The sequence below is a fragment of the Piliocolobus tephrosceles genome, chromosome 21 (assembly GCF_002776525.5).
Source record: "Piliocolobus tephrosceles isolate RC106 chromosome 21, ASM277652v3, whole genome shotgun sequence".
NCBI classification, from domain to species: domain Eukaryota; kingdom Metazoa; phylum Chordata; class Mammalia; order Primates; family Cercopithecidae; genus Piliocolobus; species Piliocolobus tephrosceles.
Genome location: NC_045454.1, coordinates 45,536,487 through 45,563,631, shown reverse-complemented (window position 1 = coordinate 45,563,631; position 27,145 = coordinate 45,536,487). Strand labels below are relative to the sequence as shown.

Here is a 27,145-nt window from a genome sequence, read left to right as displayed (position 1 = left end):
TTTTTTTTTTTTTTTTTTTTTTGAGACGGAGTCTCGCTCTGTCGCCCGGGCTGGAGTGCAGTGGCCGGATCTCAGCTCACTGCAAGCTCCGCCTCCCAGCTTTCCGCCATTCTCCTGCCTCAGCCTCCGGAGTAGCTGGGACTACAGGCGCCCGCCACCTCGCCCGGCTAGTTTTTTGTATTTTTTTAGTAGAGACGGGGTTTCACCGTGTTAGCCAGGATGGTCTCCATCTCCTGACCTCGTCATCCGCCCGTCTTGGCCTCCCAAAGTGCTGGGATTACAGGCTTGAGCCACCGCGCCTGGCCTAGTTAAGCTTTTAAAAATTAATTTCCAGTTATGCTTACTTGCAGCCAGAGATTAGAGCCAGTACAATGTCTGCTTTTATGGAAAGCATTGGTTTGGGGTGTTTTTTTGTTTTTTGTTTTTTGTTTTTTCAGATTTAACAGATGATTACTTTTTCTAACCATTCCAAGAGCACTTTAAAATGTGTATTGTTTGCAGAGTGCAAAGTTCAGTCCTATCTGTTACCACAATCTTATTAACCATGTTGTTCAAACTTTTTGTTACCTGAGTCTTATCTCCCAGATCAAGGCTGTGTTGGAGTCTTCTCCGAAGCTTCTCCTTGCATTTCCAACAATTTGCTCACTAACAGTTTAATTCTATTCTAGGTGACCCTCAACTCATTAAAGATCATCCCTTCAAAGCATGCAAAATCTCTCCCTCTCTCCCTGAAAACGCCTTGCACCTTGAATTCTTTGCTTATTTTTCTCTGTTCAAATTTAGCCACATGTTGAAGTTTTCTGTGTCATTTTTGGAAATAGGTATGACCATCTGCAAGAGGCACAGGGAGAGAGAACCGCAGCCTCCATGGGAACAAGGAAGTGGGAACGGGATGAGAGTTTGGAATTGATCTCCGTGGAACGTCTGAATTGCAAGGCGGGTTTCCCTGGGGACAATCTCAGCCATAAAAAGTTCCGCTCACATGACTGATGGCTTTTCAATAACAAGTATATGGCAGTCTTGAATGTGCACAGGTCGACAGTTTTCCTGGGAGCTGCTACATGCAGGAGCTGGCAGAGTCTAGGGACAGGGACAGGGAATGGAGAAAATTTCCTCAACTCCTGAAGGACACAGGTGCCCATGGGGACATACTGAATTTCTGCAGAAGCACGGTGAAACAGAATCATAAGTCAGAAGGAAAATGCACCTATTTCAAATTCCACCGTGACAAAAGGGAGACAACTTTTAGCTTACTTCCTGATTCTGTGGGTTCCTAAAAGCCAGGCTGACTGCTTTAATTTTTATTTTTTATTTTATTTTATTTTATTTATTTATTTTTGAGACGGAGTTTCACTCTTGCCACCCAGGCTGGAGTGCAGCGGTGTGATCTTGGCTCACTGCAATCTCTGCCTCCCGGGTTCAACCAATTCTCCTGCCTCAGCCTCCTGAGTAGCTGGGATTACAGGTGCCCAGCACCACACCCAGCTATTTTGTTTTGTTTTGTTTTTTTGGATTTTTAGTAGAGATGGGGTTTCACCATGTTGGCCAGGCTGGTCTCGAACTGCTGACCTCAGGTGATCCACCTGCCTCGGCCTCCCAAAGTGCTGGGATTACAGACGTCGCCCAGCCTGGAATGATGGCTTTGTTTTCCCCTCTAGAAGTTACAAGAGGCTCCGTGTGTCATCTCCGTGCCAGAAGCCTCATGGCCTCGTTTTCCCAGGTGGGGCCAATCCCCATGTATACACCTCAGACACTGCTATTCTGTTAGAAAAACATGTAAAGTTCTCCCACTGGGGGAAATATCCATTTCCTGCCCGTGTTGATTTCAACAAAAGAAAGGAATACGTTTCCCTCTGGCTCCTCAGACTTCACTGGCCAATCAGCCCCACCTTGCAGCTGCTCTTCGTCCACCAGAGCAAACAGCCCAGACAGCTGGAACCTCCCAGCTCTACCTGGATTTATGCTACTGATGCCGGCACCTATGCGGGGAAAATGCAATAAGGAAAATAAAGACAAACAATGCTCCCCTATCAGACTGGCTGCTGAATATCATCATGTAAGAAAGATGGGTAGAGCCGGGCACGGTGGCTCACGCCTGTCATCCCAGCACTTTGGAAGGCCGAGGCGGGCAGAGCACTTGAGGTCAGAAGTTCGAGACCAGCCTAGCCAACATGGCAAAACCTCATTTCTACTAAATATACAAAAAAAAGTAGCCGGGCATGGTGGCAGGTGCCCGTAATCCCAGCTGCTTGGGAGGCTGAGGCAGGAGAGTCACTTGAACCCAGGAGGGAGAAGTTGCGGTGAGTCAAGATGGCACCACTGCACTCCAGCTTGGGCAACAAAAGCGAAACTTCATCTCAAAAAAAAAAAAAAAAAGAAAGAAAAAGTTTACTAGGCAGCAGAACACCTCCTCTTGCTTGTCCCATTCTCTAGTGGCTTCCATCAACAGATCTGAACTCCTATGGAGTGGCCAGCACCATCTGAGCTCCAGATACAAGCTAATGGTTAAAACAGACCATTCCACAGCCTAGAGGGTAGACAGAGAGAAATCAGCATGGGGCATGCAAGAACATTTCCTTACAAATTGTGACTATGCTCCAAGCAAGTTCACAGGGGGCTGAAATGCCTAGGTTGTTAATTTCCTCAGAAGGTTATTCTATAAAAGCCAAAGTGGGCTGGGCGCGGTGGCTCAAGCCTGTAATCCCAGCACTTTGGGAGGCCGAGATGGGCGGATCACGAGGTCAGGAGATCGAGACCATCCTGGCTAACGCTGTGAAACCTCGTCTCTACTTAAAAAATACAAAAAAACTAGCCGGGCGAGGTGGCGGGCGCCTATAGTCCCAGCTACTCGGGAGGCTGAGGCGGGAGAATGGCATAAACCCGGAAGGCGGAGCTTGCAGTGAGCTGAGATCCAGCCACTGCACCCCAGCCTGGGCGACAGAGCAAGACTCCGTCTCAAGAGAAAAAAAAAAAAAAAAAAAAGCCAAAGTGTTGCTTTCGTGCATTGAAAACCCAGAGCGCCAAATGCCAACTTTCTAGCTCAGTTTCTGCCTTCCTTCCTCATCTCTGCTATGCAATCAAACTAAGGGACAGATGGACAGCCAGCCATGCCTGTCAGTCCCACAGTAGTCAGGCCTTAGATGGGGACAGTAGGGGGAGTGCAGAGAAATTCTACATTGTCCAAATCTGCTCTCTTGGCTTCCTGCAGTGGCTCTCTCATGCCTGTAATCCCCGTACTTCAGGAGGCTGAGGCCAGAGGATCACTTGAGGTCAGGAGTTCAAGACCAGCCTGGGCAACATGGCAAGCCCACCCCCCCCCACCCACCGCCATCTCTACAGATAATACAAAAATTAGGTGGGCATTGCGGTGCACACCTGTAGTCCCAGCTACTCGGGAGGCTAAGGTGGGAGGATCGATTAGCCCAGGAGGTCAAAGCTGCAGTAGGCTATGATTGCACTCCAGCCTGGGTGACAGAGTGAGACACTGAGGCTCTCCCTTCAGACCTGCGAGCCACAGCTTCCATCGCCACCACGTGGAGTGCAAGGACCTATGGTATCAGGCAGACCTGAGTTTCAAGCAGACAGAGCTACTTCCTGGTCACATAACTCTGCTTTCTGTGCCTCAGTTTCCCCATGTGCAGAAGGGAACCATCGAAGTACCTTGGGCTGACTTGAGTACTAGAAGGGATGATGCACAAAATAGCACCCACAACTTCCTTTATTTCATGGGGAGGAGAGGGTTGGATTAAATCAGGGGGTCCCCCACCCCTCGGGGAGTTGAGAGACAGAATCTCATTCTGTAACCCAGGCTGGAGTGCAGTGGGTGTGATCACAGCTCACTGCAGCTTCCACCTCTTGGGCTCACTCTATCCTCCCACCTGAACCTCCCAAGTAGCTGGGACTATAGGCACACACTTATGATCCACACTCAGCTAATTTTGGTATTTTTTGTGCAGACGGGGTTTGGCCATGTTGCCCAGTCTAGTTTCAAACCAGCCAGTTAGGAACCAGGCTGCACAGCAGGAGGTGAGTGGTGGGAGAGCGATGGAAGCTTCATCTGTATTTACAGTCACTCCCCATCGCTCATATGACCACGCGACCTGCGCCTCCTGTCAGATCAGCAGCAGCATCAGATTCTCATAGGAGCATGTACCCTATTGTGACCTGTGCATACGAGGTATCTAGGTTGCACACTCCTTATGAGAATCTAATGCTTGATGATCTGTCACTGTCTCCCATCACCACCAAATGGGATCATGAGGTCAGGAGTTCGAGACCAGCCTGACCAACATGTGAAACCCCGTCTCTACTAAAAACACAAAAATTAGCCAGGTGTGGCGGTGAGTGCCTGTAATCCCAGCTACTCGGGAGGCAGAGGCAGAAGAATCGCTTGAACCCGGGAGGCGGAGATTGCAGTGAGCCAAGATCACGCCATTGCACTCCAGCCTGGACAATGGAGTGAGACTCCATCTCAAAAAAAAAAAAAAAAAAAGAATCTAATGCCTGATGATTTGTCACCGTCTCCCATCACCCCCAGAATGGACCATCTAGTGCAGGAAAACCAGCTCAGGGCTCCCACTGATTCTACATCATGGTGAGTTATACAATTATTTCATTATATATTACAATGTAATAATAATACAAATAAAGTGCACGACGAATGTAATGGGCTTGAATCATCCTGAAATCACCCCCACCCCCCGGCCCCGGCTCAGTCTGTGGAAACACTGTCTTCCACAAAATCAGTCCTTTGGCGTCAAAAAGGTTGCTGGCCTCGGGATTAAATGATGGAATTCAAAGCGTGCATTGAGCAACTGTAGTAATCGTTGTTGTTGATGCATTCTTTGAAAACTTTGATGCATTCTTGGGAAAACTGTGTTTGTCCCCACTTTTGTGTGTTGCTCCCAAATCGTCCAGGTACCGGAGGCAGAGCTGCTGTTGCTGGTGACCCGAACTGGTAACTGGTCCTTCCAGGCAGTTGATCCTCTCAGTCCAACCCATCACCTCGCTCCATTCAATTCAGCAAATGCAAATATGAACCCGATCTGTGCCAAGCAGCCCCTGGCCAGGCACAGGAGGCAGAAACTGCTCTCCAGGATCCCACAACCGAGCCCAGGAGGATCACAACCAGACACTGGTATCTGTGCGTCTGGATCTGAACCCACAGTCTCTCCACATTCCCATCAACCCTGCATTCTCCTCTTTCCTAAAAGGACACAACCCAAAAGAGTCATCAAGGAAGGCCGGGCAGGGTGGCTCACACCTGTAATCCCAGCACTTTGGGAGGCCAAAGCGGGTGGATCACTTGAGGTCAGGAGTTCAAGACCAGCCTGGCCAACATGATGAAACTAAAAAATACAAAAAGTGTACAAAAATACAAAAATTCTACTAAGAAACAGAAAAATTAGCCGGGCGTGGTGGCACGCTGTAATCCCAGCTACTTGGGAGGCTGAGGCACGAGAATTCCTTGAACCCGGTAGGAGGAGGTTTCAGTGAACAGAGATTGCACCACGGCACTCCAGCCTGGGCGGCAGACTGAGACTCTATCTCAACAACAACCACCACAACAACAAACAAAAAGTTATCAAGGAGTAAATAAAACAGGTGACATGCTGTTTTTCTAAAGCCCAAATATCACGTTGTCAACCACACTTCCCAATAACACCTAAATCCCCTTTGAAACCACTTGGAAGTTTCTAAAAGAGCTCACCCACAGTAACAGAACACTCAGGTCTAAAAGGGAAAGCACAAAATCCCCAATTTTCCTCTCAGAAATCAGGATTTAATAGCCTCCTAAGGAAACCATAATTTGAGGGCCATTGGGTGCATTGCTCTGTAAGGCCTGTGATTATAGAACGCCGAGAATGACTGGGAACTTGAATCACCAGGGAATTTGGGCTCCAACTAAAATGAATGAGACCCCTGGCTGGGCGCGGTGGCTCACGCCTGTAATCCCAGCACTTTGGGAAGCCGAAGCACGCGGATCACCTGAGGTCAGGAGTTCGAGACCAGCCTGGCCAATATGATAAAACCCTGTCTCTACTAAAAATAGAAAAATTAGCCAGTCATGGTGGGAGGCACCTGTAATCCTAGCTGCTCGGGAGGCTGAGGCAGGAGAATCGCTTGAACCCAGGAGGCAGAGGTTGCAGTGAGCCGAGATGGTGCCACTGCACTCCAGCCTGGGTGACAGAGTGAGACTCCATCTCAAAACAAAACAAAACAAAATAAAATGAATGAGACCCAAAGCAGAAGGTATAGCAAAGCCCCTTCACCCACACACAGATGCTGAGAGGAGGCTGGGGAGGGCACAAGGAAGTTGCAAAGAGGGAAAATCTCACGAGGATAAAGAAACCATCTCAAATAAGCATGAGTTTGCCCACGTATGTCTCCCTAGCCTGGCTAAGGAAAGAGTGGACCGGGGCAGTGGCTCATGCCTGTAATCCCAGCACTTTGGGAGGCTGAGGCAGAAGGACTGCTTGAGACCAGAAGTTCAAGACAAGCCTGGGCAAGAGAGCAAGACCCATCTCTACAAGCAAGTTTAAAAACTACTTGAGGGACTGAGGCAGGAGGATCCCTAGAGCACAGGGGTTTGAGGCTGCAGTGAGCTATGATTGTGCCGTTGCACTCTAGCCGGGATGACAGAGTGAGACCTTTTTGAGAAGGAAGGAAGGAAAGAGGGAGGGAAGGAAGGAAGGGAAGGAGGGAGGGAGGGAGGGGAGAAGGGAGGGAGGAGGGGAGAAGAAAGGGAGGGAGGAGGGAGGGAGAGAAAGAAAGAAGAGAGTTACAAGGAGCTTGTGGCCTTGGGCATGGAAAGGGATTTGTGGTTAAGAGCTGGCCCCACTTCCAGCCCTTGTACCCCTTAGAAAACCACCTCATGTTTGGCTCACGAACTTCTGCTTCTTGGAACTCGTCTAAGTCCAAGACAACAACCCCCTCTGAGATGTCACTGATCTCATGCCACGTAACCATTCTGTGGCTGCCAGGAGGATCCGCCCATTCGGTCTTCTTGGGTTTACTCCTAATTCCACACCCACCTCACCTTGAATTTCCCACTTTGAAATCTAAAGATCAAAGGTGTTTCTTGGTTCTCACATAGAAATCGCCCCCTTGAACTTCCTTCCTATCAGTTTCCTCAGCCTGTCTTCCCTCTGGCTGTGTATTATTCACAAAGAGTTCTACAGGATGCAAAGATAAAATTTAATGTACCTTTCCTTAGCAACCAGGAAAAAAATCCCTGAAAAATTACACAGCAGATACCCAAATAGAAACTTTGCTTTAGAAAAATGGGATCTGACCACACACACGTGCACAGGCCACACAAACCGTCATAACCTTGACCAGCTTAAGAGAACAATTCTCAAGCCAGTGAGAAAACAACAGCTGTGGCTGGGCGCCGTGGCTCGCACCTGTAATCCCAGCACTTGGGGAGGCCCAAGTGGGTGGATCGCTTGAACCCAGGAGCTCAAGACCAGCTTAGACAACATGGCAAAACCTAGTCTCTGCTAGGGATACAAAGATTAGGCTGGGTGCAGTGGCTTACGCAGGTAATCCCAGCCCTTTGGGAGGCTGAGGTGGGCAGATCATGAGGTCAGGAGATCAAGACCATCCTGGCCAACATGGTGAAACCGCATCCCTACTAAAAACACAAAAATACAAAAATTAGCTGGGCATGGTGGCACGTGCCTGTAATCCTAGCTACTCGAGAGACTGAGACAGGAGAATCACTTGAATCAGGGAGTTGCAAGTTGCAGTGAGCCAAGATCACACCACTGCCCTCCAGCCTGGTGACACAGCGAGACTATATATATATATATATGGAGAGAGAGAGAGAAAGAGATACAAACAGACAGACAGACAGACAGAGTCTTGCTCTATGGCCCAGGCTGGAATACAGTGGCACAATCACAGCTCACTGCAGCCTCTGCCTCCCAGGTTCAAACCATTCTCCTGCCTCTGCCTCCCAAGTAGGGCTGGGATTACAGGCACCCACCACCATGCCCCGCTAATTGTTGTATTTTTAGTAGAGACAGGGTTTCATCATGTTGGTCAGGCTGGTCTCGAACTCCTGATCTCAGGTGATCCACCCTCCTTGGCCTCCCAAAGTGCTGGGATTACAGGTGTTGATCAAACTGTTCTTGATACAACCAGGTAATTCCGGAAAAATGGTCCCCTTGGGGTCTGCTTGTTGGCTGGCTGGTTGGTTGGTTTGAAACAGGATCTCTCTCTGCTGCTCGGGCTGGAGTGCAGTGGCACAGTCACAGCTCACTGCAGCCTCGACTTCCTGGGCTTAAGCGATTCTCCCGCCTCAGCCTCCCGAGTAGCTGTGACTACAGGTGCACGCCACCACACCCAGCCAATTTTTATATTTTTAGTAGACACGGAGTTCTTTCTGTATTGCCCAGCCTGGTTTTGAACTCCTGACCTCAAGAATTTCTCCCACCTCAGCCTCTCTAAGTACCAGGATGACAGGTGTGAGGCACTGCGCTGTCTTATTTAGTAATAAGCTAAATTCCGTTTTCAGGAGATGATGCTGTCATCCAACTGCCGGTACAATCCAGGTAAGGATTTCACTCCATCCTCTGTGTTTTCCAAAGGAGCCGGCATTGGAAAAGGACATGCATTCCACCAAGCATTTTTAACGACCTGGGACTTCCGGGGTCAGGTAAGTTCCGGATTTTATTATTAGTAACAAATTAAATTAACTAACAACAACAAAAAGGTGCACCATCGGTGACCCCTCAGGAACCAAAACATGCATGACCCCATTTACACAGGGGCAGAGTAAACCACTCAGCAGCTGCCTCCGCTCCCACAGACTGAAAGCTGCAGGGTCAGGGCTGGCAGCCGCGGACTAGGAAGCTGTCCCCATCAACGCGATCTGGAACAATCCACAACGCTTATCAGGGGAGATACCCTGGGCAAGAGGCAACGAAAACACTCCTTCTGCCAAATGGAGCTTTGGAGGGAAGATCGGTTTGTCTGGGGCAGGACTGGGTCACGGGCTACACACCTTCTCCTTTCATTCTCACGAATTCAACACCTGGTAATGCTGGGGCTGTTTCCCAAGTCACAGACTCAGACCCTGGGGTGGATAATTTCCCCCCTTCACTGTTATCTTTTTTTTTTTTTTGAGACGGAATCTCGCTCTGTTGCCCAAGGCTGGAGTGCAGTGGCCGGATCTCAGCTCACTGCAAGCTCCGTCCCCCGGGTTTACGCCATTCTCCTGCCTCAGCCTCCCGAGTAGCTGGGACTACAGGCGTCCGCCACCTCGCCCGGCTAGTTTTTTGTATTTTTTAGAAGAGATGGGGTTTCACCGTGTTAGCCAGGATGGTCTCGATCTCCTGACCTCGTGATCCGCCCGTCTTGGCCTCCCAAAGTGCTGGGATTACAGGCTTAAGCCACCGCGCCCGGCCCACTGTTATCTTAAAGTAGCGTTTCTCAGCCTCAGGACTGGTGGTATTCAGAGCCAGATCTTCGTCTCAGGTGGGGCCGCCTCGTACACTGCAGGGTGCTGAGCAGCATCCCTGGCCTCCGCCCACCCCATGCCAGGAGGATCTCCCCTCCCGTCCCGATGTATGACAACCACAGATGTCCCCAGAAATACCCAGACCACCCTAGGGTGAGAACCACCTGGTGAGCAAAACCCTTGCCAGAGCCAAAGGGAAATCATCAAAGCGGATGGGGCTGAAATGGCTGAGTTGATCCATCTGTCTGTTCATCAGGCCCTGATTTATAGCTTTGGGGGCTCCAGCACCCCACGCCCCTGGCTTCCCCACAGTCACACTGCCATTCTCCATCATCCCCCGGACCCAAGCCCAGCAGTTCCCGCTCAGCTCCCACCTTGGAGACACATGTTGAATCCAACACACATTCACCTGTCCAAGATTTGCTAAGGGTCTGGCATGTTTTGGGAGCGCTTCAATAGTGACAAGACATCGTGGACTGTGACCTCATGGTGCTTCCAGCCCAGCAGGCAGGCAGAATCAGAGAGAATATTTTTCTTTTAATTTATGTTTGGGTTTTTTTGAGACGGAGTTTCACTCTGTCACCCAGGCTGGAGTGCAATGGCATGATCTTGGCTCACCGCAACCTCCGCCTCCCGGGTTCAAGCAATTCTCCTGCCTCAGCCTCCCAAGTAATTGGGGTTACAGGCACCCGCCACCACGCCCCGCTACTTTTTTGTATTTTTAGTAGAGACGGGGTTTCAACACGTTGGCCAGGCTGGTCTCGAACTCCTGACCTCAGGTGATCCACCTGCCTCGGCCTCCCAAAGTGCTGGGATTACAGGTGTGAGTCACTGTGCCCAGAGAGAAATTTCCATCTCCTTCTATGCCACCCTCTAGCAGCCTCTTCAGCCCCGACCCCTCAGTGAATTCCTACAGCACACAAGGATCCCAGGCCAGCAATTAGAGTCCTTTTTCAGCTCTGTTTAAAATGTGAGGCTTAGATGCTTTCAACCACTACAGGGCACTGCAGGAACCCACCCTCCATAAAGCATGCGAAGAATGATTACGCAGCATTCACTTTCCCTTTGCTTCTCTCCCCAAGGAATGCTCAAAATAAATTCTCTCCTACAGGTCCTTTATTTATGGAGCCAAAGAGCATCTCAGAAGGATGATTTCTGCAGCAAAGGTTGCAAATCATTCGCACATCTTCCAAGTATTAGCGTCCATAGCCCAGTGCATAGGCTCCTCTATTTGTCTACGAAGAAGAGCAACATCTTCAACAACTCGTGACCAGCAGGGAAAGACTTTAGACAGGAAAAGTCAAATCACAAGTTAAAAAGTCAGAACTGGCTGGGCACAGTGGCTCACGCCTGTCATCCCAGCTCTTTGGGAGGCTGAAGTCAGGAGTTTGAGACCAGCCTGGCCAACATGGTGAAACCCCATCTCTACTAAAGATACAGAAAATTAGCCAGGCGTGGTGGTGCATGCCTGTAATCTCAGCTACTCCGGAGGCTGAGGCAGGAGAATCGCTTGAACCCGGGAGGCAGAGGTTGCAGTGAGCCGAAATCGTGCCATTGTACTCCAGCCTGGGCGACAGGGCAAGACTTTGTCTCAAAAAAAGGAAGGAAGGAAGGGAGGGAGGAAGGAAGGAAGGAAGGAAGGGAGGAAAGAAAGGAGAGAGAAATAGGATATAGACACTTTAACTTCCCAAAACCCAAACAGGTTGGCTGTTAGGCAACCTGAGTGAGAAGTCTATGAACCAGCTTCTCAATAAATCCCTTTTAAGGATGGCTTTGTGATGAAGGTGTTTTCTCTTTGTGATTAAACTCCTTACTCATCTGAAGGGGGAAATTCCATTTGAGAAATGAACCAGGTATGAGAAGAGACATTTTTCCCGGAGGGAGGCAGTCACCTCTTCTTTCCTCCCTGGGGCTCGGAACCTGTTTCTTCACACGTCCTCGCAGAACTCGAGTTCTCATTACCCCTGTGCTGGCCCCTCCATAAACATTTGCTGAACAAATAAACCCACGACAGAAGGCAACAGCAACTTCAAGACAAGACGGCTGGGCCGCCGGCCGCCTAACCAGAGGGAGCCAGACGTTACCATTAAAGTTAAACGTTAAAAGCCTTCCCAAGGTCACCGAGCGAGGTCTGTCCAACCTGGCCTGAGGTCCTCATTCTTCTCTACCCTGTTTACCCAGGATGGAAAAATGACGTTCTCTGCTGGTGGACTGGTTGTCCACGTGAGAGATTTCAACACAGCATCTGGGAGTTTTAAACCTCCATCATCGCTGCAGCCCGAGGAACAACATCAGGGACCAGGTATGCGTTAGGGGATTTGCAAATGCCGTCTCATTTCATCCACTCAGTGGCCATAGAGGAAGGTGTGATGATGATTTATCCCGCTTTTTATAGATGAGGAAACAGAGATGTTCAGTAGTTCCGAAGGTCCTTCCCTTCCCTTTTTTTCTTCTCTTCCTTCCTTCCTTCTGTCCTTCCCTCTTCTCTCCCTTTCTCCCTCCCTCCCTTCCTCCCTCACTCCCTTTCCTTCCTTCCCTCCCTCCTTCCTTCCTTCTTCCCTCCCTTCTTCCTTCCTTCCTTCCCCCCTCCCTCCCTCCTTCCTTCCTTCTTCCCTGCCTCCCTCCCTTCATTTCCTTCTTCACAGTCTGGCTCTGTTGCCCAGGCTGTGCGGTGGTGCAATCATAGCTCACTTCAGCCTCGACCCCTGGGCTCAGTGGATCTTCCCGCCTCAGCCTCCCAAGTAGCTGGGGCTACAGGCACACGCCACTGTGACTGGCTAAATTTTTATTTTTTGTAGACAAAGGTCACACAGCAAAGAAGTAGAAGAACTGGGATTCGAACCCAGGACCACGAGCTCTGAGTCTGTGCTTGTTCATGGAAGCACCAGTCAGTTCAGACACTCCCAGGCCTCGCCCAGATGGTCAAATGCTTCAAACAAGGACACCAGGGAAGGTCACTGTTCCTCGTATTTATGCCCCTTGTGTCACTGTCTATATCTGGGGTTAAGAATCACTCCAAAAACACCACAATGATCTCCCAGACTGTCAATTCCAGCAGAGCAGACAGCCGTCCCCACCACCACCCCCTCCACCCACTCAGTCCTCTTTGGGTTCCACTTCAGGATGACTCGAAAGACAGAAAAAGACTCAAAGCAAAATGCCTACAGCTTGGAAATGCCAGCAGCCCCTAAAAACTACTGAGCTTCCTTTTCTTTTATTTATTTATTTATTTATTTTAGATGGAGTCTTGCTCTGTCACCCAGGCTGGAGTGCAGTGGCATGATCTTGGCTCACTGCAACCTTCACCTCCTGGGTTCAAGAGATTCTCCTGCCTCAGTCTCCCGAGTAGCTTGGATTACAGGCGCGTGCCACCACGCCCGGCTAAGTTTTGTAATTTTTAGTAGAGATGGGGTTTCATCATGTTGGCCAGCCTGGTCTCGAACTCCTGACCTCAGGTGATCCACCCACCTCGGCCTCCCAAAGTGCTGGGATTAGTGCAGATGTCAGCCACTGCACCCAGCCCCGAGCCTCCTTTTCTGATAACATCCTTCATTTCTGCTTCCTTCTCTGAACATATTCGAATCACAAAGCCCCGGCTCTGTTGGGAAATTCGGATGGGAAATGAAACAGCTTCCAAATCTCATGGTCTCACCAGAGGGAAAAGTGGCTAAGAAGATGGAAGCAAGCCGGGTGCAGTGGCTCACGCCTGTAATCCCAGCGCTTTGGGAGGCCAAGCCAGGCGGATAACCTGAGGTCAGGAGTTCAAGACCAGCCTGACTAACATGGTGAAACCCCATCTCTACTAAAAATACAAAACATTATCCAGGTGTGGTGGTGTGCACCTGTAATCCCAGCTACTTGGGAGGCGGAGTCAGGAGAACCGCTTAAATCCAGGAGGCAGAGGTTGCAGTGAGCTGAGATCACGCCATTGCACTCCAGCCTGGGCAACAGAGCGAGACTCTGTCTCAAAGACAAAAAGAAGATGGAAGTAACTGACTGTGACCCTGAAATCCTAAACAGAATATTGCATGGCATCTTGGACCTCCGTGATGTTATGTGGTACAAATGAGACAGCCCCTGAACTCCCACTGTGTGCCAGGCGTTGGGGAGAGGTGCATAGTAGCAGGACAGACATCCAGAGGGTAACAGGGAACCACAGGGGATGTCCCTGGGCTCTGGGTTCTAAAGTGCAGGTGCCTTGTATCCAGGCGGCCTAGGAAGGAACAAACTGCCGCAGTCTAAGGGAGCCACTGCAGGTGTCCCCAGAAGCCACAGCAAGGCCACCAGGATGCTGGGGCTCCGTATCCACCTCTCACCAAGCCTCTGCTCCAACTCCTGTTGGCCCCTGGCTAGAGACCTGCTCAGAGGGAGTTTCCAGGCTTAGATGCTGGGTTTCTCACTGTATCCTTTTCCCACTGCTGCTGTCACAAATGCCCACAAATGTAAAATGACATACATTTATTATTTTCTCTTGCATCAGGATGTTACTCTGTTGCCTAGGCTGGAGTGCAGTGGTGCAATCATGGCTCACTGCAGCCTCGAGCTCCTGGGCTCAAGCTATCCTCCCACCTCAACCTCCCAAGTAGCCGGCAATATAGATGTGTGCCACCAAGCTCAGCTAATTGTTTTGTAGAGATGGGGTCTTCCTATGTTGCCGAGACTGGTCTCAAACTCCTAGCCTCAAGAAATCGTCCCACCTTGGCCTCCCAAAGCATTGGCATTACAGGCATGAGCCACCATGCCCTGCCTATTTTCTCACAGTTTTGGTGGTGAAAAGCCCAAAATGAGTCTTACACGGCTAAAATCAAGATGTCACCAAAGGCTGGTTCTTTCTGGAGGCTCCAGAGAAAATCCAGCTTTTAGGGCAGCCGTTTTATCTTGGCCATACCATTCTGATCTCTTGCCTCCCTCTTTCCCTGAAAAGGGTCCCTGTGATGACATCTGGTGCACCAGATAATCTAGGATCATCCCCCTTCTCAAGATCCTCAACTTAATTACATCTGCAAAGAGCCTTGTGCCAAGTGAGGTACCAAATTCACAGGTAACAGGGATTACGATGTGGGCATCTCTGGGGGAAGGGAAAGGCATCATTCAACCGACCATATTCACCCTTCCCGGTATTTTCCTCTCCTAGCCACAGAATGTTTCGGTAGCAGTCAGCGAGTGATATCTCTCACCTTTTTCTTTTTTCCTTTTTTTTTTTTTTTTTTTTTTTGGGAGACAGAGCGGGCCTCTGTCACCCAGGCTGGAGTGCAGTGGCGCAATCTCGGCTCACTGCAGGCTCCGCCTCCTGGGTTCATGCCATTCTCCTGCCTCAGCCTCCCGAGTAGCTGGGACTACAGGCGCCCGCCACCTCACCCGGCTAATTTTTTATATTTTTAGTAGAGACGGGGTTTCATTGTGTTAGCCAGGATGGTCTCGATCTCCTGACCTCATGATCCACCGGCCTCAGCCTCCCAAAGTGCTGGGATTACAGGCGTGAGCCACCACGTCCGGCCTTCTTTTTTTTTTCCCTTTCGTAAAAACAAAACGGAAAAGTTGCAAGGGTGATACAAAGAGTTCTCGTGTACCCATCACTCAGCAGAGATAAATCCCCAGGAATGAAACAGAAGGCTGCACCCAAGAATCTGCTGCTCAGAAGAGTCCTAAAAGCTCTCTTCAGTGTGGGAGGATGGGATGGTGATGGAGACAGGGGAGTCCCTGCCTTGTGGTGGGGGAAGAGAGATTGCAAAACAGTGAGCAAAGAAATAAACACGTTCTGCCTCCGTAGGAAAACATAGGGGGAAGGAGAGAAATTCTGACACGCCCGGGGGGCGGCTTGGCAGCGTCTCCGAGACATTTCTGGTTGTTGCAACCGGTGTGGCGTGGGGTGCTACTGGCATCTAGTGGGGAGAGGCCAGGGATGCTACTAAACACCCTAAAATGCCGAGGACAGCCCCCACCGGACAGACTAATCCAGCCCCAAATGTCCTCAGTACTGCGGTTGAATAAGCATGGAGTGAGGAAATTTCATCTAAGAGAAATCAAATCAGTTGCCTAACGTCACCCTGCTCAAAAGGGGCAGACCTGGGGTCAACAACCGTGGGTTTTTCTGAGAGATTCTGCACACTGAACTTCTTGCCTCTTGTTTTTTGTTTTGTTGTTTTCTGTTTCTTTGTTTTTATGAAACGGAGCCCCGCTCTGTTGCCCAGGCTGGAGTGCAACAGCGCGATCTCCACTCACTGCAACCTTCGCCTCCTGGGTTTAAGTGATTCTCTTGCCTCAGTCACCCAAGTGCCTGGGATTATGGGCACCCGCCACCACATCTGGCTACTTTTTTGTAGAGGTGGGGTTTCGCCATGTCGGCCAGGCTGGTCTCCAACTCCTGACCCCAGGTGATCCACCTGCCTTGGCCGCCCAAAGGGCTGAGATTACAGGCGTGGCCCAGCCCTTGCCTGTTGTTTGAGCAAAGATAATCTGAGGAAATCACATGAGGAAGGATCACAGGGAAAAGCATGTACGTAGAGGGAACAGCAAGTGCAGAGGCTTAGAGGCAGCAGGAAGGCAGCCAGTGAGCTCCCGCCAAGGCTCTCATGTCAGAGAAGTAAGCAACTGGCTTGTTGGTGGCAGCAAAGAAGACATGAACCATTCTCTCTTCTTCACAGCAGTCACTCTGTGTGTGGTTTTCGGACATATTTAAAGTGGATTTTAAAAACAAACACACACAAAGGACTTGCAGTCCACCATCTGAGTAGGGGCTTTGTTAGGCTTCCCAGGACCTGGGGAAATTACCCAGGATCCAGGATCAAACTGCAGGAGTGTCTGTGGCAGGGACCAGATATATCACTCCCTCCTGACCACAACCTTCCCATCCTCTACACTGGCCTTTGAAGCTCTGGGCTCCAGTTACTTCCACTGACCACCCCCAGGGCTGGAAACCACTGAGCGGAGTTCTGAGGCTCTCTGGGCTTCACATGTTGCTTTGATTTGATTGTCATGCCTTGGATTAGCAAAACCTCTCTCCGTTTGTGAGAACAGAAAGCTGTTATACAGAGAGAGAGAGAGAAGGGAGGGAGGAAAGGACGGAAGGACGGAAGGAAGGAAGGCAGGCAGGTGAGAGAGAGAGAGGGAGAGAGAAAGGAAGGAAGGAAGAAAAAGAGAGAGAAAGAAAGAAAGAGAAAGGGAGGGAGGGAGGGTGGGAGGGAGGGAAGGAAGGAAGGAAGGAAGGAGAAAGAAAAAAAGAAAGAAAGAGAGGGAGGGAGGGAAAGGAGGGAGGTAAGGAAGGAAGGAGGGAGGGAAGGAAGGAAGCAAAGAGAAAAAGAAAGAAAGAAAGAAAGAAAGAAAGAAAGAAAGAAAGAAAGAAAGAAAGAAAGAAAGAAAGAAAAGAAAAAGAAAGAAAAAGGAGGGAGGGAGGAAAAGAAAGAAAACAAAAAAAGAGAAAAGAATGATTGCTGGTTCATTTAACTAACAAGTCATAGGACAAGCATGCTTTCAGGTATAGCTAGATCCAGGTGTCAAATGATGTCATGGGCACCCCATCGCTCTCCCTTTCCTTGTCTCAGTCCTGCTTCCTTCTATGGTGTAAGAAGTCTGAGACAGGTGGTCTCTACATGGTGGCACCTGGATTATAGCCTCACAGCAAGGAAGATCTAGCAAGGAAAAAATCTCTCTTTCAATCACTCCCACCAATGTCTCAGAACTGAATCTTAAGGAAACCCTCTGGGGTCACATGCCCACCCCTGAACCAATCATGGAGGCTAGAGGAATTAAGAAAGCTGATTGGCCCAGTCTGAGTCCTGTGCCTTCCCCTGAGCCAATCATAAGAGTCTGAAGGAATAAAGGAAGCTGGCTCTGGGAACAGAGTCCGCACAGTGACGTCTGAGTGGCTTTCCAGGCAAAATATGATTCTAACCCATGCAAAATCTGGTTCTATCTCCAGGAATGCTGAGTAGGCACATCTGAATGCCTCCTCTCCAGAGATGAGTAGTCTTGTTGTTTGTTTGCCTCCTTTTCAAGTTGCTGGCAAAAGTGAATCCTATTTTTTTGTTTTATTTTATTTGTCGCCCAGGCTGGAGTGCAGTGGCACGGTCTTGGCTCACTGCAACCTCCGCCTCCCGGGTTCAAGTGATTCTCCTGCCTCAGTTTCCCGAGTAGCTGGGGCTACAGGTGCGCCCCCACGCCTGGCTAATTTTTGTATTTTAAGTAGAGACAGGGTTTCGCCATGTTGGCCAGGCTGGTCTCGAACTCCTGACCTCAGGTGATCCTTCTGCCTTGGCCTCCCAAAGTGCTGGGATTACAGGTGTGAGCCACCGTGTCTAGCCGCGAATCCTATTTTTACAACTTGTGCCAACTCTAATCTGGGTAGGTTCGGTCTTGTTATGCCGATTCGAAAACCTGGGACTAACAGAGCATATGTTATGCAGTGACCAAGAAAATTAAATAAAATAATAGATATAAAACACTTAGCACAGGGTCTAGTATTTGGTAAGCCTGCCACACATCGGCCATTATTATTACTATATTTTAAATTTTACTGGTAACATAATAGTATGATTTGAATATTTGTCCCCTCCAAAACTCATGTTGACGTGTAATTCCCCATGTGGCAGCACTGAGAGGTGGGGCCTTTAAGAGGTGATTATGAGGGCTCTGTCCTCATAAGTGGATTAATCCATTCATGGATTAATGGTTTATCATAGGAGTGGAACTGGTGGTTTTATAAGAAGAGGAAGAGAGACCTGAGCTGACACTCAGCCCCCTCGCCATGTGATGCCCTGCTCCCTGTCAGGACTCTGCAGAGAGCCCCCACCAGCAAGAAGGTCCTCACCAGGCCGGGCGCGGTGGCTCATACCTGTAATCCCAGCACTTTGGGAGGCTGAGGAGGGCGGATCACTTGAGGTGAGGAGTTTGAGACTAACCTGGCCAACATGGCGAGACCCCGTTTCTACTAAAAACACAAAAATTAACCAGCCGTGGTGTTGCGCACCTGTAATCCCAGCTACTCGGGAGGCTGAAGTGGGAGAATCTCTTGAACCCAGGAGGCAGAGGTTGCAGTGAGCTGAGATTGTGCCACTGCACTCCACCTGGGCAACAGAGTGAGACCCTGTCTAAAAAAAAAAAAAAAAGAAAAGAAGGCCGGGTGCAGTGGCTCACGCCTGTAATCCCAGCACTTTGCAAGGCCGAGGTGGGCAGATCACCTGAGGTGAGGAGTTCAAGATCAGCCTGGCCAGCATGGCGAAACCCCATTTCTACTAAAAATACAAAAAGGAGCCGGCTGTGGTGACACATATCTGTAATCCCAGCTATTTGGGAGGCTGAGGCAGGAGAATCGCTTGAACCTGAGAGGCGGAGGTTGCAGTGAGCTGAGATCGCACCACTGCACTCCAGCCTGGGCTATAGAGTGAGATTCCGTCTCAAACAAAAAAAAAGAGAGAGAGAGAGATCCCACAGCCTGCAAAGCCAAAAATACTATGTGACCTTTTAAGATAAAGTTTGCATGGGCTCTGGCATCACACTGAGTTTCAACTTTTCCTTTCTGGCTGTTTCCCCTTCTCTAGGCAATTCAGCTACTCCAGGCCCCCCATCCACTTGCCAGGACACGGGAATCACAGTAACACCCACCTGGCAGGGCTGTTGTCGGGATCAAGTATAATTATACAGCAGACTCGGGGTTCTGAAGCAGCTGGGAAGATCCACAAGCCACGATATATTGAGCACCAACTGTTTACAGTTATCAAGGCATGTACTGTCCACCAGGCACATGATCCTCCTAACAATCTTTTCATTTTTCTGCACAACACCATTTGGGAAAGGCTAGGTCAGAGTCTGGGGTGGGTTGAAAGCTAAAAGACACTCCTGAGCCTACATTCTCAGTAAAAAAAAAAAAAAAGAAAAAGAAAAGCAAGAGTGACCCATGCTTAGCCGACAGCATTAACGGGGAAGAAAAGGGGGCGACAGAGACTCTTCCCCAACATCTTTCTAGCCCAGCTTGGCACTTCAGACCGCAGCCTGTATGGAAATCCCTGGCCTCTGATGACCTCAAGCTGTCTTGGCCCTTAATCCTAACTCTGCACCTATTTCCTTACTCAGATAGAGGTCTGACATTTGACATGTGTCCCTCACCCCCAGCACCCATCTGGTTTTCTTTTTTTTTTTTAAGAGACAGGGTCTTGCTCTATTGTCCTGGCTGGTGTTCAGTGGTGTGACCATAGCTCACTGCAACATCAAATTCCTGGGGTCAAGCAGTCCTCCTGCTTCAGCCTCCTGAGTAGCTGGGACTGCAGCCATGGGCCATCACAGCTAGCTAATTTTTTTTTTTTCTTGAGACAGAGTCGCGCTTTGTCGCCCAGGCTGTAGTGCAGTGGCATGATCTCGGCTCACTGCAAGCTCCGCCTCCCAGGTTCACACCATTCTCCTGCCTCAGCCCTCCGAGTAGCTGGGACTACAGGTGCGCAGCACCACACCCGGCTAATTTTTTGTCTTTTTAGTAGAGACAGGGTTTCACCGTGTTAGCCAAGACGGTCTCGATCTCCTGACCTCATGATCCGCCCGCCTCGGCCTCCCAAAGTGCTGGGATCACAGGCGTGAGCCACCGCGCCCAGCTAATTTTTTTATGTGTTTAGAGACAAGGTCTTGCTACATTGCCCAAGTTGGTCTTCAATTCCTGGCCTCAAGCGATCCTCCCGCCTCAGCCTCCCAAAGTGCTGGGATTACAGGCGTGAGCCACAGCGTCCAGCCTGGCTTCCCTATTTGGCAGTGATTAGGTCCACTCCTTACTCTTGGTTGAAGGAAACAGCTGAGTCCTTGGGGAGGGCCAGGCTGGAGGTAGCTACGCTTCCTTAGAGGAAGCTGTAGGTATAAGGAAGCCTGCTTACTCCAGGGACAGGGAGGCCAGCTCCCTTGCAAAAAAGGCAAAGAGGGGCCGGGCGCGGCGGCTCACGCCTGTAATCCCAGCACTTTGGGAGGCCGAGACGGGCAGATCACGAGGTCAGGAGATCGAGACCATCCTGGCTAACAGGGTGAAACCCCGTCTCTACTAAAAATACAAAAAATTAGCCGGGTGTGGTGGCGGGCGCCTGTAGTCCCAGCTACTCGGGAGGCTGAGGCAGGAGAATGGCGTGAACCCAGGAGGCAGAGCTTGCAGTGAGCTGAGATCGCACCACTGCACTTCAGTCTGGGCGACAGAGTGAGACTCTGTCTCACAAAAAAAAAAAAAAAGGCAAAGAGGGAGGCCAATGAAAAACTGGCTAAAACTGGCCAGGCACTGTGGCTCACGCCTGTAATCCCAGCACTTTGGGAGACCAAAGAGGGAGTATCACCTGAGGTCAGGAGTTTGAGACCAGCCTGGCCAGCATGGCAAAACACCACCTCTACTAAAAATACAAAAATTAGCCCGGTGTGGTGGTGTGTGCTTGTAATCTCAGCTACTCGGGAGGCTGAGACAGGAGAATTGCTTGAACCTGGGAGGCGGAGGTTGCAGTGAGCTGAGATTGCGCCACTGCACTCCAGTCTGGGTGACAGAGCGAGACTCTGTCTCGAAAACAAACAAACAAACAAACAAAAACAACAGGCTACAACTAAAGAGGTTACCATGTGTCACACACTGCACTTTACATATCACAAGCACTAATTACCTCATTTGATTTTCACCCAAACCAAGAAATGGAAGTATCTAGAGAAAGAAGCCCAGCATGAAGACCCAAGGGAGCATTTTTGGAGCTAACCATTGACAGAAATGAGTTAAAGCAAATTCAATCAGTGTCCAGGCTCTGGTGTAAAACTCTGCTTTTGGGTGAAATGTAGGGTGACCTGGGCACATTGTGATGGTCCTGGGTAACCAAGAGCAGATGGGCTTTTGCAGAGAAAATCCAGGGCCCTGTGATGAGTTGGTCACCCTAGTGACCCAATTTTGGCCTCCAGATAGTAGCTTCTGGCCAACTCTAAGAGGATCAGGAAGGCAAGGTTAGCACAGACTGTGCTGCTTCCTCATTGAACTCCTATTCACCCTTCAAAACCCAGTACAAAAATTCCCTTCCTCTGGAAGGCAGAGTATAGCAGGAAAAGCTAGGGTTCTGAAGCCAGAGAGACTGTGGGTTCAAATCCTAGCTCTGTGAAGATTGTTATGAGGACCATGTGCCTGGGAGACAATGCATGCTCAATAACTGTATACAGCTGGTGCTCAATAAATAGTAACTTGTGGATGTTCCCAGGTGCTTCAAAGCCCTTAACCTGATAGATGCTACTTATTAAACCCAAAATTTCCCATCTTCCCTCCTCTAAGCCACCAGAACAGACTGGAACACAATTTTTTTTTTTTTTTTTTGAGACGGGCGGAGTCTCGCTCTGCCACCCAGGCTGGAGTGCAGTGGCGTGATCTCGGCTCATTGCAACCTCTGCCTCCTGGGTTCAAGCCATCTCCCACCTCAGCCTCCCAAGTAGCTGGGACTACAGGCGTACACCACCACGCCCAGCTAATTTTTGTATTTTTAGTAGAGACAGGGTTTCACCATGTTGGCCAGGATGGTCTCAATCTCTTGACCTCATGATATGCCTGCCTCAGCCTCCCAAAGTGCTGGGATTACAGGAGTGAGCCACCGCACCAGGCCAGTTTTTTTTTTTTTTTTTTTTAAGACAAAGCCTTGTCACATGCGCAAACCAGTTCATGCAAATCTCCGTTTCAGTCTTTCTCCCTCAACCTCAAGCCCTGACACCAAGCAGGGCTGTTTTCCACTTGGCTTTTCCTCTGCCAAGAAGGTCTCCAGAGCACACACAGGGGCATGCAGCGAAGTAAACACGGGAAGCTCTGAAAACCCATTCACGGGCAGCTCAAAGGTGTCGAGACATCAGGGTGTGTGGCCGAGCTCTCCGCCATGGGGACAGCGAGCCTCCACGAAGCCGAGGCGACTTCTGACGGCCCCACTCCAGATGACCAAGCCACATCTCGACCAGAGGAAGGAGAACACACAAAGAAAGACACTGTCTCTGCCGGAGGGCGATGGTCCAAGCAGTGCACCCTGGGCGAAGGCGCCAAGAAGCCGTAAGATGTGCGTCCCGAGGAAATGCACTGTAGTTATAAATACAGCAAAGAGTGTTTGGATGAAGCTGGTGTCTGAAAGTGGAGATGGTCCTGGCTAACCAATAGCAGGTGGGCTTTTGCAGAGATCATCCAGGGCCCTTTTCACAGAGACCTGCGGCTGTAAGGAAGTCCCCCAAGCCCCCATTAAATATCCAGGTTCTCCTTGTCTCTGAATTAGCTGGCTGAAGAAAACTTGGTCCAAACTGCATCAGTGGTGGGGGTGGGGGAACAGAAGAAAGAAAAGGGGATGAGACAGGCAGGCAGGCAGGCAGACAGACAGACAGAGACAGACGCGGAATATCCCATCAAGGCAGCAGGGCAGCAGCAAAGAGGAGACAGGAGAGAGGAGGGGACAGGGGAGGCTGTGGCCACATGCTATAATACTTAGAGCTTCCTATGCACCCAGCACTATTCCAATTATTAACCATTTATTTCCCCCAACAATCCTAGATGTTACCATTTTACAGAGGAGACGACTGAGGCACAGAGAGGTTCAGTAACCTGCCCGTGGCCACACAGCTATTGAGTTACCGAGCCATAAGAAGATGCTCGCTCCCTCAGTGTTACTGTGAGCCAGTTGCCATCATGGGCGTAAGATGATTTCTCAGGGAGAAACACTGATGTTCCCCTTCCCCAACACTTTCTCCAGATCAGCTTAGGGGTGCTTGAGTGCCTGGCCCACCCCCACCCCCACCACCACCAAGCCAAAATGCTTACGTGGCACCCTCTGATTCTCCAGTGTACCATGTCACCAATTAGGTGTTTCACGAGGGGCTTCCAGGAGAGAAGGACCTGTCCGTTTTCTTCCCTGCGGCTATGTCCTGCCTCCCCAGCCCAGCACTTGAGTAAGACATAAACCCACCCTCATTACATGACTATAATCGTATTCCCCCAGATTCCTTGGTCCCCCGAGACTAGGGACGTGGTTTTTGTTGGTAGCACTGCAGTGTCAAGCCACAGAGCCATTTGGCTGATGATAGACTCTTGGTTTCCATTCCCCATCCCCTCAAAAAAAGAGCAGAGAATAATTGCAGAGTACCCCTCACCCCCATTCCAGCACCCTGGTCCAGGGGTCCTCAAATGGAGGCGATTCTGCTCACCAGGAGACACCTAGCAGTGTCTGGAGACATTAGTGTTTGCCATGCCTTGGGGGCGGCGCTCCTGGCATGGAGTGGGTGGAAGCCAGGGATGCTGCTCAGCACCCTGCAGTGCCCAGGATGGCCCCGCCCCAGAGAACAATCCAGCCCCAGTGTCCACAGGATCCAGGTGGAGAAACCTCGTCCCAGAATGGGAAGCCCCTCTTCTCGCCCCACCCCAGAGAACAATCCAGCCCCAGTGTCCACCGGACCCAGGTGGACAAACCTCGTCGCAGAATGGGAAGCCCCTCTTCTCCACCACATCAAAGCCAAGATGACAACGTCTCTGAGTTTGACGCAAAGTTAGGGGGAAGTCTCATTTTGCAAATGGCTGACTGTAACACTGAAAAAGGAAAATTAAAAAATGTCTAAGGATTGTCCAGGCGTGGTGCCTCACGCCTGTAACCCCAGCACTTTGGGAGGCCGAGGCGGGAGGATCACGAGGTCAAGAGATAGAGACCATCCTGGCCAACATGGTGAAACCCCATCTCTACTAAAAATACAAAAAAATTAGCTGGGTGTGGTGGCATGTCCCTGTAGTCCCAGCTACTCAGGAGCCTGAGGCAGGAGAATTGCTTGAACCCAGGAGGTGGAGGTTGCAGTGAGCCGCGATCACACCACCGCACTCCAGCCTGGCAACAGAGCGAGACTCCGTCTCAAAGAAAAAAGAAAAAAAAAAATGTCTGAGGACCAACTGCAGTGGCTCCTGCCTGTAATCCCAGCACTTTGGGAGGCAGAGGCAGGAGAGTTGCTTGAGCCTGATAGGTCAAGACCATCCCTGGCAACATAGTGAGACCCCATCTCTACAAAAAAATATAAAAATTAGCCAAGCGTGATGGTGTGCACCAGTGGTCCCAGCTATTCGGGAAGCTGAAGTGGGAGGACTGCTTGAGCCCAAGAGGTCAAGGCTACAGTAAGCCATGATCACGTCACACACGCCAGCCTGGGCAACAAAGCCAGACCCTGTTTAAAAAAAAAAAGAAAAAAAAAAAAAAGCCTGAAGGAGGAGGTGAGTCCTAGAAACAGCCCAGTTTCATCTCGGTACACCCATACCCCAAACAGGTTTCCAAATTGCAAAAATGGCTGATAAATTGTTAAAGCTGATGTAAAACCCAATGCCCTCCTCCTCCTGCCAATTTTGCTACTCTTGAGCAAGATCTCAGCAGCTCCACTTGGATGCTGGAAATATATGCCAGAGGAGACTTATTATGCTAATTTCCTTTAGTAAACAGTTCAAATCTTGTCTTGGACACCAATGAAATAAGAAAAGCTAGCCACAGGCTGTGTGGAATTCCCTCCTCTTAACACTAAGCATCAGGCATCCCATGATGTTTGCTCTTGGGGTAGCAAACATGAATGTTTCTAGAACACTGAGTTTTCCAGCATATACCTTTTCCAGTTATTTTCAATAGGTGCAAAAAATTAATGAATTCACTATTTGTTGCTGGACAGTCCCTCTGGAACAAAGAACTGTGTGTTAAATACCAGCTGAATAATCAAGCAAACATTGGCATTTAAAAAAAAAAAAACGGTCTGGCTCTATTGCCTAGGTTGGAGTGCAGTGGCGCAATCACAGCTCACTGCAGCCTCAACCTCCTGAGCTCAAGCAATCCTCTCACCTCAGCCTCTCAAGTAGCTGGGACTACAGGCATGCACTATCACACCCAGCTAATTTTTGTATTTTTTTGTAGAGATGGGGTTTCACCAAGTTGCCCAGGCTGGTCTCGAACTCCTGGACTCAAGCGATCCACTTGCCTCCGTCTCCCCAAATGCAATTACAGGCGTGAGCCACCGTGCCCGGTCAACATTTGCATTCTCATCGAAAGATCACGTGCTTTTTCCAAAGCCTGTGAGAGTTTTGCATCGACTCCAGCCAGCTTAGACCTCATGTGGGTCCTCCCCTTTCACCAAGAGGACCAGCAGCTATTGCAGATGCCCTTGCAAGTTACAAAACGAGTTCTTCATCAAGCCACACAGGGTTATGGACTGGAAAGGCAGCCCACCCTGATGAAAACCACAGTCGCGGTATAAATTGCTTTGCTTTTGTTTTTGTTTTTCCAGAACACTGACATGTATCCTCGATGGTTAACATTGTGTTCTAAAAGGTGTTTTTCTGTTTCTTAACATACCAGAAACAGGATGGTCTGAGACCGGAACCTTCACACTAAGGTCATATTTCAACACAGAAACCAGGGCAGCATCACCCAGAAAAAAAGGGGGGGGCATAAATCACTGTCCCAAATCTAGGGCCTCTCTCGGGGCACAAGAAACAGCCCCAGAGGGCCCCATGGGTCCTGCTCACTAAGGCCATTTGTCTCTGTTCACTGTGGTACCGTGTGGTTCTGAAATGCATCCTAACTTTAGTGATGACACAGGGTCCAGCAAGTATCCAGACCTACAGTCCACCAGACTTTCCATCAAAAGCTGCTCTAAAACGAATAGCGACATTTGGCCGGAAGCAACAAAACAACATTCCACTCTGCTTGCAAATTGAGGCGGGGGGTTTAAAGGCTTATTTTAACAGCTTAACGGCTTAGCAAAATAAATCTGCTGTCATTATACACAGACAAATGTCGTTTATGTCTCTTGCATCTATGAGACAATCAAGATTTCACGATCACACCCCATTTACTCAGTGAGGCTAAAGACAGGAAGGTCGAGAGGATGAACAATTATATAATTATCCTCTGCAGTAAAACACTTGAGGCATTCCACTCAAATCAGAAATGAGACTGGGCTGACCATATTCAGCTGCGTCACTGAACACTGTTCTGGAAGTTCCTGCCATAACAAGGTTAACAGCAATAACTGGTCTAATTATTGGCAAAAGGCAACAAGTCATCATTATCTGCAGATGCTGCAATTATAGAGTTGGAAAATTGAAGGGAATCAATTGCAAGGCTTTTAGAACTAGTAAGCATTTAATAAGGTAGCAGTGAGTAAAGAAAACACGATCCCTGTCCCCTGTTCTACGAAATAATCACTTTTAATACTTCAAAACATCTCCCTTATATTAGATGATAGACACATGGATAGATGGAGAGATGAATGGATACATGGATGGGTGGATGAATGGGTGGGTGGAGGGATGAATGAATAAGTGGATGTATAGATGGGTGGATAGATGGATGAGAAGATTGGTGGGTGAGTGGTTGGAAGAGATGGAGGGACAGGCATGTGGATTATTGGGAAAGTAGATAAAAGGATGGATGAGGCCGGGCGCGGTGGCTCAAGCCTGTAATCTCAGCACTTTGGGAGGCCGAGACGGGTGGATCACGAGGTCAGGAGATCGAGACCATCCTGGCTAACACGGTGAAACCCCGTCTCTACTAAAAAACACAAAAAACTAGCCGGGCAACCTGGCGGGCGCCTGTAGTCCCAGCTACTCGGGAGGCTGAGGCAGGAGAATGGTGTAAACCCAGGAGGCGGAGCTTGCAGTGAGCTGAGATCCGGCCACTGCACTCCAGCCTGGGCGGCAGAGCGAGACTC

At 49.7% G+C, this 27,145-nt stretch overlaps 2 protein-coding genes across 2 annotated transcripts in view; both read right to left on the bottom strand.

The window, feature by feature from the left end:
- INSR (insulin receptor) overlaps positions 1–27,145 on the bottom strand; it is a 191,362-nt gene that overhangs the window by 98,610 nt on the left and 65,607 nt on the right. The gene's annotated exons all lie outside the window — the stretch shown is intronic.
- LOC111522672 lies at positions 22,260–22,948 on the bottom strand. The gene is given in 5 exon segments (XM_023186822.2): positions 22,260–22,354; positions 22,357–22,781; positions 22,783–22,868; positions 22,870–22,897; positions 22,899–22,948. Coding segments are annotated over 5 exon segments (684 nt in total).